General features: G+C 43.4%; 1 protein-coding gene across 3 annotated transcripts in view; it reads left to right on the top strand.

Annotated features, from left to right (window-relative positions):
- Positions 1 to 14,752, top strand: part of UGGT2 (UDP-glucose glycoprotein glucosyltransferase 2) — an 81,914-nt gene that overhangs the window by 49,622 nt on the left and 17,540 nt on the right. For all 3 annotated transcript variants that reach the window (XM_081198253.1, XM_081198251.1, XM_081198252.1), the window contains 10 exons: positions 1,981 to 2,075; positions 4,174 to 4,380; positions 4,618 to 4,749; positions 6,729 to 6,856; positions 7,125 to 7,220; positions 8,281 to 8,386; positions 9,204 to 9,283; positions 10,440 to 10,629; positions 12,697 to 12,855; positions 14,275 to 14,360. In XM_081198253.1, coding sequence (XP_081054379.1) covers positions 1,981 to 2,075; positions 4,174 to 4,380; positions 4,618 to 4,749; positions 6,729 to 6,856; positions 7,125 to 7,220; positions 8,281 to 8,386; positions 9,204 to 9,283; positions 10,440 to 10,629; positions 12,697 to 12,855; positions 14,275 to 14,360 — 1,279 coding nt within the window. The remainder of the gene's footprint in view (positions 1 to 1,980; positions 2,076 to 4,173; positions 4,381 to 4,617; positions 4,750 to 6,728; positions 6,857 to 7,124; positions 7,221 to 8,280; positions 8,387 to 9,203; positions 9,284 to 10,439; positions 10,630 to 12,696; positions 12,856 to 14,274; positions 14,361 to 14,752) is intronic.

Genomic DNA, 14,752 nt, shown 5'->3' on the forward strand with positions numbered 1-14,752 from the left:
GATCTCTTTAAAGGGATTGCGCGGCTTCTGCGGGCTTTTGCGAGAGGTGAGGGAATCCCCCCACCTCCCAGAAAAGCCAGGAGAAGCCGTGCAGCCCTTTTAAAGTGCGCGCGGCTTCTGCCGGTTTTGCGGGAGGTGGGGGAATCCCCCCACCTCCCAGGAAAGCCAGGAGAAGCCGTGCAGCCCTTTTAAAGTGCGCGCGGCTTCTGCCGGTTTTGCGGGAGGTGAGGGAATCCCCCCACCTCCCAGGAAAGCCAGGAGAAGCCGTGCAGCCCTTTTAAAGTGCGCGCGGCTTCTGCCGGTTTTGCGGGAGGTGAGGGAATCCCCCCACCTCCCAGAAAAGCCAGGAGAAGCCGCGATCTCTTTAAAGGGTTTGCACGGCTTCTGCGGGCTTTTGGGAGAGGTGAGGGAATCCCCCCACCTCCCAGTAAAGCCAGGAAAGCCCTGCGCAACCCCTCTGCCAAGGAGAGGCTGCAAGGGGCTAAAGGGGAAGCCAAAACAGCGAGCGGGATCCATCCTGCTCGCTGCCTTGGCTTCCTCCATAGCTGCGCGCAACCCCTCCGGCAAGGAGAGGCTGCATGGGGCTATGGATTCTTTAGCCCCACGCAGCCTCTCCCGGGAGGGAGAGGCTGCATGGGGCTAAAGGGGAAGCCAAAACAGCGAGCAGAATCCATCCCGCTCGCTGCCTTGGCTTGATCCATAGCTGCGCGCAACCCCTCCGCCAAGGAGAGGCTGCATGGGGCTAAAGGGGAAGCCAAAACAGCGAGCAGAATCCATCCCGCTCGCTGCCTTGGCTTGATCCATAGCTGCACGCAACCCCTCCGGCAGGGAGAGGTTGTGTGCAGCCTGTACGCTGCTCTTTGGGGCTGCAGGGGGGGGGGAAGATTTTTTTTCTTGAATTCCCCCCCTAAAAACTGGGTGCGCCCTATGGTCCGGTGCGCCCTATGGTGCGAAAAATACGGTAGTTATATGCGACTGGTTATCCCACACGTGAGGTATCTGTTAATGTCATATCAGCCACATTCTGTCCCAATGTGTGCAATTGATTGTGAACATGGATTCAACAACTGGTTCTTAAATTGGCTTGGTTGAGAAACAACATTCCCAGTCAGTGACAATGGCTACTTCAGTTGGCGTGCTGTGCACTTAGTAAGGAGATGTCGGCTGCACAATACTTCCTCCTCCTCTTGCATGGCATTCCTCCCTTTGTAGAGCTAATCGTAGTTCGGCATTATATTTGTGCTAGGAATAAGACTTAAGTACATAAGCCTTCTGCAGTCGTTTCTCCCTCCTGTCGTGCAATGGGGAGAGTGGGGCCGTGCTCAATGGCCGTTCTGGTGCATCCCCTGCCAGACCCACCCCCTGCCAGCTGCACTTTGGGGCTGAGGTTTGGAGCATGCACCAGCTCTGAAGATGATTTAGAATTGTTGAATCATGCGAGGGGTCTACGCTTGTAGACTAGGCTATTTGATTCAGACATTCAGGCAAGGGGTGGCTCCAGTAGGGGCAGCGTCCTGCCCTCTCCTTGCTGTTTCAGTCATATGTCACATTCTTGTAAGAACATGGGGTGAGCGGTGCTGCCCCAAATACTTACTAGCATATTTCAAAATAGCTCTGTACAGTGGTACCTCGGGCTACAGACGCTTCAGGTTACAGATGCTTCAGGTTACAGACTCTGCAACCCAGAAATAGTACCTCAGGTTAAGAACTTTGCTTCAGGATGAGAACAGAAATTGTGCAGCGACAGCAACGGGAGGCCCCATTAGCTAAAGTGGTGCTTCAGGTTAAGAACAGTTTCAGGTTAAGAACGGACTCCGGAACGAATTAAGTACTTAAGCCAAGGTACCACTGTATACAGCAATCCATACTTCCGTTCTGTCAGTGCACTCTTGTTCATGCACTTCCCTTTTTATTTATTTTTTTAATGTTGAAAAGTGAAAATGTTCCATCTGGGTTCTCCCCCCCCCTTTCTTTTTTTAGATGAAGATGTAGTATACCCAGGCACCATATGGATCGTTGCTGATTTTGATAACCCAGATGGGAGGCAACTGCTTTCAAATGCCCTGAAATACCTGGTCAGTGCCATAAAATTCCTGTGTCCACATAGTATGAGTGCAGCCGGGTAATCTCTCTCAGCAAGGCTCTGAAGGAGGATAGTGATGGAAACATAAATAACGGCAACAGTATTTGATCACTATGGAATGGTCTCACTAACCTAATATCTTATCTCCTTTCCATAAAATGAAATAAAAAGTTTTAAGGAAATAGGCAAGCTTGTGGAAGTATTAGCTACTGAACAATTCTCAAAGCTGGCAAGGAATTGGACTGAAAAAGCCAAAGAGAGTTGGAAGAAATAGGCCAGAAAGATGCTGACTTCTTTTGACTTCTCTGTATTATATGTAATGGTACAAGCTCATTATACACATGCAATTTACTATGTCAGCACCCAAACCCTTCATTTAGCAAGTGTTTCTAATAAGGAACTGATTATGGGAATGATCCAATCTCCATACCGAGCAGTGCATACCCATTTCTGCATTTGGGATGGACCGAATGGTTGCCTAAATAAATAAAATTTTAAAGTATCTGACACTTCCAGAGTAAATAACTGTCCTATAAATCTGGTTTTACCGTGCCAAACTGAATTTTTTCCTGGACTTTCATAATGTTCAGGAAAACAGCCATTGCAGCCTCCTGCTCTAAAAGATAAGCTGGCATCTTTTGAGTTGGATCCAAACTAAGGTAGTCGTGCTTTAGTCACATTTGTCTTTGTTGGCTTGATTGTTCAGAATATACCACCTTTTATATGCTATATAAGATTTCAGGTCAGTGATTAAATTTAACAGGACTAGTTAATTGTGACCAGCATAAGTCCCATTGATTTCAACTGGACTAATGTATAGCTAACTTTGTCTGGACCCAACACTATATCTTGGCTGCTCCCACCGTAACAGTTCTGAATTCTGCTTTACATTCATGAACTATCCATAAGGTTCAGCGTTTTGGATACTTTAGTGCAGGGAGTAACATAAATTCTACTCATTACTGATGCAGAGCAGAACTCCGACATATAGTTAGCAGAGTGAAAACTTACGTTGCAGGATTCCCAAAGAAATAGACCAGAGGCAATTCATATTTCACCCAGCAGAGCTTTACTGCTACTTAAGGCAAATAAGCGTAATGGTCACAAATCCAATACATTCAGGATTCACACTGTCCATAAGAAATCCAGTTGCAGCAGACTTAAACTTACAATAACTTACAATAAGACTAAAACCTTAACACTAAGCGTACTATATACAGAACACTACACCAGAAGGAAAGAGATAGAAAGTGAAACTCGGGTTCCTTCTGGCCCTACTTTTATAGTCAGCATGACCTTGACAGAAAGACATTGAACAGAACCAGTTTAAGCCCGCTGTACTCAACTTCTCTGAAGGAATATCCCAAACATCATGAACCTTCTGCTTGTTTCTAGGCAGAATAGAAACTTAGGTGTCAGGTAGAAACTTCCAACTTGCACCAGTTTCTCTCACACACAGAAGCTTCCATAACCTTCTTGAATTAATTAAAATAGGAAAGATCTCTACACGTCAGATCAATACTTTCTGTACCAAGAAATGCAAACTGAGAGGGAGGCGGGACTATAACATTTATGCCCTGCTTGTAAACTTCCTAGAAACTTGTCGCTGGTTGAGACCAGATTGCTAGACTACATGGAGCCTTGGTTTGATTCCATAGGCTTATAATGCCATTCTCAGAAAAGAAGAGCCAATTTACACTACATCAGTAAGCCTGTTTATTGCGTGTACACCATTGTTTGCAATGACAAACACAACAAAGTGTAAAAGGGAGCTTATTTGACATATATGGGAAGCCACAGCCAAATGCTCTCATTTTTTCAAAGCATCTCCCCATCAACCTGAGCTGCTTTGAAAACACAAGAGTTGATAACAAGGAAAGGAGAGGCAAGGGTACTGAAGGATGAATGTATTTAGGCTTCACTCCAGTTGCAGATGCAGACTGACAGGCTTATCAAAAGGCTTCATAGGAAAAGTGGGTTATGAGAAGGGATTTGAAGGAAGAGAGAGAGAGAGTTGGTGGTCTGGGAGGGACTTGCAGGCATTAACTTTAATAATAAGTAAACATGTAACGTCTATCTGTGTCTTACAGAAAACTAGCAGTCATGTACAGCTTGGGGTTGTGCATAATCCTGCATCGAAAATAACTGAAGATAACACTGTCATTGCAAGGGCAATCTTGGCAGCTTTTCTAACGCAGAAAAACGCTAGTCTGAAAAACTTCCTCGGTCGGATTCTAAAAGAGGACACGGCAAGATCTCTTGCTACGGGAACTAAAATCAAGACACTTCTTGTTCCGGTTAGTAGTTTTATACTCCCTTTACTCTGTTCGCATTTGCTGAATGTACAAGACGGCGAAGTAATTTTAAAGGAGGGCCCTCCTCATTTGGTGCCGTTGCACTGTGAATTCAAGGAGAAACTGATTGAAGTGTTTGGAAGTGCTGTTGCCAGGCTGGATTTGACACCCAGTCTCTCTTTGGGGGAGATGTTTTAGCTTTTCTGACCTGGGAGACATCTTGTTACTTTTCTGTTCTAGGGCATGAATAACGATGCATTTGAGAAGAAGTACAACACGATAGGCGTCGATGTAATTCAGGCTCACCAGGTGTTTTGTCGAGAGGTTCTTAAGCTGCTTCCTGGGCAAATGGCTGTTGTTAGTAATGGCAGGGTAAGTAAACAAGTAAACTCTTTGGTAGGACGAACTTCACTCAGCTTATCGAGAAAGCCCAGCTCTTGCTCTTTTTTCTTCTCACTGGCATCTTCTTATCCGCCATTCCAAACCAGCAGTAGCGAACCTCTGGTTGTGGGCCTCATTTGGCACAGAAGGGTCCTAGTTTTACCTGCAAGGTCCTAATCTTCCCCAAACCAGGCCCGCATGCCCTACACCTGATGTCATATATAAGGGTTTGCAGGATGATCTGGCTCCTTTCTGTAAGCAGACACTGCTGAACGGCTGATGGTTGGTGTCTTCAAACCTCTGAGCCTTTACTCACAGAGTTTCATTTCATATCACCCAAAGGACAGCATTTCTCCTGATGTCCCCGTTGCATTATTGAAACATCCTGCAGGGGTTGAGGGAGGTCAGGATTCAGGCTGCTGGCTGGATCCACTTCTCCACCCAAACACATTATACTTGGGCTTGGGGTCCTATTTATTTTTATTTATTTATTGAATTTATATACCGCCCTATACCCAGAGGTCTCAGGGCAGTTCACAGAACAAGGTCAACATAAAAACCACAATATATGTAATCAAAATAAAAACAACAACCCAATAACCCCCCCCCCAAAAAAAGAGCCACATTTTAAAAAGGCATAGGATGTCAATCAGATCAACCAAAGGCCTGGTTAAAAAGGAACAATTTTGCCTGGCGCCTAAAGATGTATAATGAAGGCGCCAGGCAAACTTCACTGGGGAGAGCACTGCACAGACAGGGAGCCACTGCAGAGAAGGCCCGTTCTCGTGTTGCCACCTTCTGGACCTCTCGGGGAGGAGGCACACAAAGAACGGCTTGAATGGGTCTTCGCCACTCCAGCTAAGCCCTTCATCTGAATGAAGCTAGCCAGGTGACTGGGAATGGCCGCTGGGACCACATAACACCGGTCCTGAGAGATCTGCACTGGTTCCCAGTACGTTTCCAAGCACAATTCAAAGTGTTGGTGCTGACCTTTAAAGCCCTAAATCTTGATCCTGTGTACTTGAAGGAGCATCTCCACCCCCGTCATTCTGCCCGGACACTGAGGTCCAGCTCCGAGGGCCTTCTGGCGGTTCCCTCACTGTGAGAGGTGAGGTTACAGGGAACCAGGCAGATGGTCTTCTTGGTAGTGGCGCCTGCCTGTGGAATGCCCTCCCATCGGATGTGAAGGAAATAAGCAGCTATCTTATCTTTAAAAGACATCTGAAGGCAGCCCTGTTTAGGGAAGTTTTTAATATTTAATGCTGTATTGTTTTTAACACTCGATTGGGAGTCACCCAGAGTGGCTGGGGAAACTCGGCCGGATGGGCCGGGTATAATTTTTTCTTCTTCATCATCTTCTCCTTCTTCTTCTTCTTCTTCTCCTTGGTTCAGCTGGTCTCAGCACCCAATGGTATATAAAAAACCGAAGCTGCTGACACAGCACCATTTACTTCTGACTTCCTTGCCTCTTCGCAGGGAAGTGATACAATTGTATACTCACCTAGGATTCAGCAGGTCTAAGAAGGTGGTGACCTTGACAGGTCAGCAATCGTGTAATAAATGCAGCCACCGTCTACAGTGAGATTCTGAACCAGTTTGGTTGTCCAGAATGGAAATATTTCCATGCCTGAGTGTGGAGTGGGCCTGCACAGAGTATTGGTGAACTGTGTGCTCTTGCCTCTGGACCAGGGGATCCTACCCCATGGCTGATGATGCCACAGTACATTACACTAAAGGCCCTTCAAGGGGACAAGGGGGGAGAAGCACCAGTGCCATCATCACTCTCGTTTTGTCATCCAAACACGATATGAAAGAGTGCATGCAAAATGCACAGAATATAACACGCAAGTACGTCGAGTTTCACTGGCAGCTAGGTTCATTCTAGGTGCAGATGCTGGTTTGAAGCCTTGAAAAGCAAAATGTAGCATTCCTCCCCCATCCCAACCAATGTCTTAATTTGTTTGTAACAGATAATAGGCCCTCTACGTGAAAATGAACTGACCGCAGAAGACTTTGACTTGTTGGAGCAAGTAACGCTAAGTAAGGCAACAGCGAAGGTCAAAGCCCTGGTCAAGGAAATGGGTGTTGGCGGTAAACGGTAATATTTCATTCAATTTTTTTTATATTAAAATATTTTTGTGGGGTTCTCTTGGATTGTAGCTAGAGCTTTCCTCACTAGCCAAGGCAATGCGACTTTGGACGTTCACTCCTTTAGATCCAAATCAATTTGACAGTTTGCATTTGAGTTTTAACGTCTTTTGAAAGCCTTCAGAATGTTATGGTGACACTTCCTGGTATATATTTTAGGGGGTAAATATAGCTGATTGTTTGCCTTGAAGGAAAAAACCTTTTCTTCTTTTCTTTAGCGGCAGTAATTTAGCAATGAAAGTGAGTGCGCTTCTTTCTTCCTTGCCTAAAAGTGATGTCCGCCGAGATATTGCCTTTCTCAAAGAGAAGCACAGGTAAAAAGCCTCTAAATTGTTGCGTGTTAGTTTTTGCCACAGTGCATTCGTCGTTGTGAAATCTGAGTGATACGTAAGATGTTTCAATACTTAATTAAACATTTTTAGCACTTGATTTATTATGTGTACAGGCAATGAACAATCCACACATATACCCAAGAACAGAACTTGATCTAAAAACTTGCTATCTAAGACCATAGTTGATTTAATTGTTCAGAGCTGAAAATAAATGCTTTTAGCATTCATTTATCTCTGCTGATCAGGCATGTGTGGATAGGCTCACATGGTCAAAACCCCAAAGACAGTGCACAGGAATGGGGGGTATCAGCAGAGCCCTGAGGTTTGCAGAAGTACATAAAAACTGGTGGTAACATAGACCTCAAGGGGGACTCCCCCCCCCCACAAAAAAATAATCATCAGAGTCCATGAAATGCTGACTAACTATTGGCAGGGGAATTGGATGGGAGGGGGAATGAAGGACAGGATCACGGACTGCGCAAAACACTAAAACAGGAACACTTCAAGCTGCAACATTTTGTTGTGGGTTTCACTTGATGTATTTAATAAAGGTTCTGATAACACATCAGTCAGAACTCGTATGAAGCCTGGCTTTTAGAAATGGATAAACTGCTACATTCTGACATGCCTTAATGACTGGAGTTTGGGGGATTTCTCTGTTGTTTTGTAATTATTAATTATGTGTGTGGCAACTGAGATTAAGTCACTTTCTTTAGTTTGTCCCAAATTCTTCAGTTCGGAAACCTGTTTATATTGTGGTTCTGCTTTTAAGTCATATCCCATCACTTCAAGAAATACTTTAAAAGTCTTTTTTCCTGTGCTTTGTAGTTGCTTGATGTAAACCTCCACTTGACACAATATTTTTCTCTGGAGGTAGTTCATGCTGTGTGTTATGAAGCAATGAGATATCTGTTGAACCAGAGCATGCTTTCTAAAAATACAAAAGGGTTATATTATAAAATTCCAGTGTATGCCCTCCCTACAAATCATACTTGCCCTTTTATATACCTTGCTCAACACTGGGTGTGTTTACTCCCCACAGTGTACTAAAGGTAGATCCAGAGCAGAAAAGCGAACCCTTCTTTGACGTTGTTGTCATTGTAGACCCGCTGTCGAGAGAAGCACAGAAGCTGTCACATTTACTGATTGTAAGATCATATTGATTTCTTGTATGCAATTCCAGCTTTGTGGTTTAGTTAAGACCTGTGTAGAATGCTGGGGGGAGAGAGAACAAATCAGCTTCCAATCCTCATTTGACCATGAAATTTACTGGGTGACTTTGGGCCACTTCTCTCTTTTATGCTAACCTCCTTCATAAGATGATTATGTATATATGTACGTTTCCGAGCACAATTCAGAGTGTTGGTGCAGACCTTTAAAGCCCTAAACAGCCTCGGTCCTGTATACCTGAAGGCGTGTCTCCACCCCCATCGTTCTGCCCGGACACTGAGGTTCAGCTCCAAGGGCCTTCTGGCAGTTCCCTCACTGCAAGAAGTGAGGATACAGGGAACCAGGCTGAGGGCCTTCTTGGTAGTGGCACCTGCCCTGTGGAATGCCCTCCCAGCTGATGTCAAGGCAATAAACAACTCTCTGACTTTTAGAAGACATCTGAAGGCAGCCCTGTTTAAGGAAGTTTTTAATGTTTGATGTTTTATTGTGTTTTTAATATTCTGTTGAGATCTGCTCAGAGTGGCTGGGGAAACCCAGCCAGATGGGCAGGGTATAAATGTTGTTGTTGTTATATGTAGCATGGGGGAATATTCAATTTGAGGTGGATTTAGGGCAATGAAACCACTTCTGTTGCACTTGGGTATGGTGTGAGAAGTTGCAAACAAATAAATTTATATGTACGATGAAAGTGTCTGGAATTACGTTGTTGCCCCATGCAAATTGCTGTGCTTAATTCTGGATAGGGCAAAATCCCACACAAAACAATTTCATTAATACAAGAATTGTTTCTGTTAGTTCCTTGGTCAGGTTGTCAACATGAAACTGAGGCTGTTTATGAACTGTAGATTCAAGCTGTCAGAGGCGCCTTTGAAAAGGTAAGTAGCACGTGAAGTTTATTAATGAAATGTGCCCCATAATATGGTTCCCACTTAGAAGTAGTTGCCTTGCCTAATGACTTTACTCATTAGGCAGTGAGTATTCCACAATCTTCTGCTAGTCTCATTTACATTTTCCCACTCTGCTGCTTCTCGATTGCAACTTTCCTTCTCTCCAAATCTTCCTTTCTTTCTGTTTGGAATTACTGTGAGTAATTTTGCAAGTATTGCCACAAATACTTGATCTTCCAGTCCTTTCATGTACCCAGGCATTAGCACCCACTTCCTGCTTCTCTGAATTCTTAAATAAATGTGCACATTGGTTGACTGCACTCTGTTAGAAACATGCTTAGCATAAATGCAGCAACTCGTCGCTTGGTGCTGGTGCTTATAAAACATTAGTGGGTATTAATGCAGAAAAATGGTCCTTTAAGCAAAGTATATCCTCATAGAAAGAGAGCTTATAATTGTAATCACTTTATAATTGGAATCGCTTATCGGAGCTCATCATATTACCATTTATTTATCATTTTTGCTGTATTTGCTTTCTGCCGTGTAACCAACAGCCAGGAAGCCCTTTCCTTTTGCCAAAATAATTAGATCATTTGTTACAATATTATGAGTTTTCTGTGACTTGTATTTGCTTTCTCCCAGGCATAAAATGGGTTCTGGGCAGGAAAATTAATCATTGTGTGCCTCATGTTTTTGAAGGGCTTGTTCACTTGCCCTATATAATAGGGCTGTCGCATTCAGCTGGCTAATGCTGGCGTCCTGAGTTGCGTGTTCTGTTTTTCAAAGGGCTGGTAACACCGGCCGCGTTCTTGGCACGTGTTGACAGTGAAGAGAATGTGTTTGTTGAGGGCTCGGCTGGTAATTGTGGCACAGGAATCCGACCTGAGCTAGAAGAACTATAAAGCCTGTGGAAATTAAAAATAAAGAAAGGGTGCGAAAGATCTCCTACACTGTCTTGTCGCGTGTGGATTAGCTGCTTCAAAAATAGCAGCATTTGCGTGCTCAGCAATGATGAATGTATAAAATGGGATCAGAGGATTCGAAGGTGTTTTAAAAAAGTTGTTATGCAAACTTTTCAGTTACATCTTGCCCTTCCTTTCCTGCTCTTTTCCCTTTAACATTGACATTTGTATCCTTGCCGTAGTTTTTATCGTTTTGTTCTGGAGCCCGAACTTGTTTCAGGGGCAAGTGGTTCCTTTCCTCTTGCACCGGGAGCAAACTTCTTTGAAATGCCAGAATCCCCTCTCCTGACCCTCAACATGATCACTCCAGAAAGCTGGCTGGTTGAAGCGGTGAACAGTTCTTACGACCTTGATAACATTTATTTGAAAGATGTAAGTACTGTTTTCTAAACATACGCGTAGGAATTGCACAATTCATGACCGACAAATTAATAATTCTCGCCTCCCTTTACAAAAACATTCAGGATTTGTGTTTTCTTTAGGACTTGCAGGCCAAAAATGCCTCAAGAAAAATAACATGATAAATATTTGCCCTGTTTCAGATACATTTACAATCAGATAGATAAATCAGGTAGATTTAGTGACAAAAGAAGTTTTTTGAATGCGTACTAACCAAGAAGGAGCAGAAGACATGACTTGATGTGTGAATGTTTTTAAATAGTGAATTGTTCTATTTTCAGACATCTTTACAGCATACCTAAAGGTTTGCAGTTGCACTGTATGCCTTTACGGTGTAAATTCTGGGTCTGTTTTTCTATAGTTCATCATAGACTGTTTTTGAAACACTTGCCTGACAGTATAAGAAGTTTTGTATTGGTGGTAGAACGAGTTGGTGGCAATAAACCAGGAGTCCTGCTGAGTTACACACATTTATGTATTTTGCCTCTCCTTATATTACAAAGAACATTGCTTTGTTTCCATTATTTTGGCATGGGTTTATTTTTGCCTAAGGATGAGTATTTTTGCATTCAATAATTTTGTAAGAGTACCGTAGCTTCCTCATCCTAACTGTCTAGCCACTAATGGCTAACAAGCTTAGGTATTTGCAAATACTTGGACTAGCTTAGGGCCCCACCAAAATGAAAACGTGACAGGGGATTTTGGATTAATCACTTTTTAGGCAGGGTCCATCTAGGTCTAAAACAATAAAGCTAACATTTTCTATCTGGGAACCCTGAAGAACATGGAATCAGCCCTGTTGTGCAATTCATTTTTAATATATTTGGACGAAAAGTAGTAAATAAGGAAAGCTACAACTGAAATTTGCTGCATTGGCATACAGTGCCAAAAAGCAGTAGAGGAATGGCCCTTAGCTCAGTAGTAGAAGGTTCCTAGCATCCCCAGGTAGCATCTCCTGGTAGAGAACCCTGTCTAGAAGTCCTGGAGAACTTCTACCAGTCAGTGTAGAGAATACTGAGCTAGGTGAACCAATGGTCTGACTCAGTACAGTGGTACCTTGGTTCTCAAACTTAATCCATTTTGGAAGTCCATTCCAAAACCAAAGCGTTCCAAAACCAAGGCGTGCTTTCCCATAGAAAGTCATGCAAAACGGATTAATCCGTTCCAGACTTTTAAAAACAACCCCTAAAACAGCAGTTTAACATGAATTTTACTATCTAACGAGACCATTGATCCATAAAAGGAAAGCAATAATCAATGTACTGTAGTATAAAATAAATAAGGCAGTATTGTATATGATAAAAATTAAAATTACATTTTTTTCTTACCTGCACTGATGATAGGCCATTGTTTGGATGGGGGGCTTTTATCCATTTCCGCAGTCACACAATCAAATCAATCAGCAGCTGAACTAGGTTCCACAGTCACAAAAACAAATTAACCAAAAAAGCCTCAAAAACAAAAACGCAAAATAAATAGCAAAAACAAACGCACCAAACTTAACCCGTTCCTGAAGGCCATTTGACTTCTGAAATGTTCAAAAATCAAGACGCAGCTTCTTATTGGTGCAGGCACCTTGGAAACAATAGCTGACAGCTGCATCAAATGTTCGGCTTCTGAAAAATGTTTGAAAACCAGAACACTTCCAGGTTTTCCCCGTTTGGGAACCAAGGCGTTTGAGAACCAAGGTACCAATGTATACAGCGGCACCCCATGTTCCCAGCTTCTTAAGAGAAGCAAACTCCCTAAAAGAAGCATAATGAATTCTGGGTAAAAAACTGAATGTCAGTTGAAATCGTAGCTGCTGCAAAATTAATTAATTCTTGGACAGCTGGGGGAAGGGACCCTTTCCCTTCCTTCTGCCTTATTAGAAAGGACAGAGCTTAAATACAGTGGAAGCAAGGTTGAATCAGATCTAATGCCTTCAGTAAGACTAAGCCTTCTGCACAGGTCCATAGCCAAAATGTTTGACTATCCATATATGCCTCCCACCCTCTAATTTCTGGAATTCTAAACCAACGAAATTGTGCATTTTCACAGGTTGAGAGTGTTGTTTCAGCAGAGTATGAGCTGGAGTATTTGTTGCTTGAAGGACATTGTTTTGATGTAGCCACTAGACAGCCGACTCACGGACTGCAGTTCACTTTGGGAACTAGGAAAAATCCTGTTAAAGTTGATACCATTGTGATGGCCAATCTGGTAGGTTCTGGCTAAGCCTGGCGATGGAATACTTTATTTGACCAAATGCTTATTATTGCCTACCTAAACACAACTGGCCCATTATTATTTGATTCTTTTATTCTTTGGGGCCCAGAAATGATGGTTAATTACAGTGGTGCCTCGCAAGACGAAAATAATCCGTTCCGTGAGTCTCTTCGTCTAGCGGTTTTTTCGTCTTGCGAAGCAATCCTATTAGAGGCTTAGCGGCTTAACGCTATTAGCGGTTTAGCGGCTATTAAAGGCTTAGCGGATTAGAAAAAGGGGGGGAGCGAAAAAAAATCTCAAGACTCGCAAGACATTTTCGTCTTGCGAAGCAAGCCCATAGGGAAATTTGTCCTGCGAAGCGCATTGAAAAATGGAAAACCCTTTCGCCTAGCGGGTTTTCCGTCTTGCGAGGCATTCGTCTTGCGGGGCACCACTGTATAACGGTACATATGGCTGTTTCAGACAAGCTGAAGATTTTGCTTCGGCTTTTGACTTACTACAGCTTAGTGTTGCATCTGAACACGAACGGACTGCTGTTAATCTTAACTATGGTTTATTAAAACAAGCCAACTTCCTAACATGGCTATGTCATGTTTTTGTGAGCTATAGTTAAGTGTGACCACAGTTTAGGATATAGATCCTGCATTGCAGTGGATGACCCTTGGTGTCCATTTGAACTCTACAATTCTGTGATCCTATGACCCAACGCTAAACCGTTTAATAAAAAATGGAATGGAAGCTTCTAATCTTCTGTTTGTGGTTGCAGCAGCAGATTTTTTTTAAGGGGTCAAGGATTTCATGAACTTGAGGTTCCTACAGACTCATTCTACATGCAAATACAGGGGCAATAGCAGAAAAATGCTATTTTCAGGTCACTGTCCCATGATAGTATGTAGGATGTGGTGTCATGAGTAGAATTTTCCCAGAGGTTCTAAGTCAGGCATAGCCAAACTTGGCCCTCGAGATGTTTTGGGACTACAATTCCCATCATCCCTGACCACTGGTCCTGTCAGCTAGGGATGATGGGAGTTGTAGTCCCAAAGCATCTGGAGGGCCAAATTTGCCCATGCCTGTTCTAAGTGATCTTTACAGTTCTATAAAGGGGCCATGACTAATGTTAACACTGGTTTATTTAAAACAAACCAGCTCGATCAACCATAGTCTGAAGTTGGCTTGTTCCAAAAACTATAACCGCTGGTTGTCAGATTTAGACAATGTGACTGGCTGCAGGCCAACTAAAATAGAAGTGAGCTTCCAAACTCTTCTTCCGGGACTACACTCGGGGAGGGAGAACAGGCAAATCTGGGGGCAGGCTAGGCTTTGTAGAACACAGCCACTGTTTACAAAGAAAGTGTTCCACCCTCCTGCTTTCAAAGCAATATTTTCATTTTGTTTTGTTTTTCCCCCTTGTAGGGTTATTTTCAGTTGAAAGCAAATCCAGGTGCTTGGATTTTGAGACTACGTGAAGGAAGATCCGAAGAAATCTACCAAATATATAGGTAAGTCATAACATGACATTTGCTAATGGTGTGGCGGTCACTGGAACTGCTGCAGAGAAAAATTCAGGCGGCAGCTAAAAAAGCCAATGCAATTCTGGGCTGCATCAATAGGAGTATAGCATCTAGATCAAGGGAAGTAATAGTGCCACTGTATTCTGCTCTGGTCAGACCTCACCTGGAGTACTGTGTCCAGTTCTGGGCACCACAGTTCAAGAAGGACACTGACAAACTGGAACGTGTCCAGAGGAGGGCAACCAAAATGGTCAAAGGCCTGGAAACGATGCCTTATGAGGAACGGCTAAGGGAGCTGGGCATGTTTAGCCTGGAGAAGAGGAGGTTAAGGGGTGATATGATAGCCATGTTCAAATATATAAAAGGATGTCATATAGATG

The sequence above is a fragment of the Podarcis bocagei genome (assembly GCF_964188305.1).
Source record: "Podarcis bocagei genome assembly, chromosome: 6".
In the NCBI taxonomy this organism is placed as follows: Eukaryota; Metazoa; Chordata; class Lepidosauria; order Squamata; family Lacertidae; genus Podarcis; species Podarcis bocagei.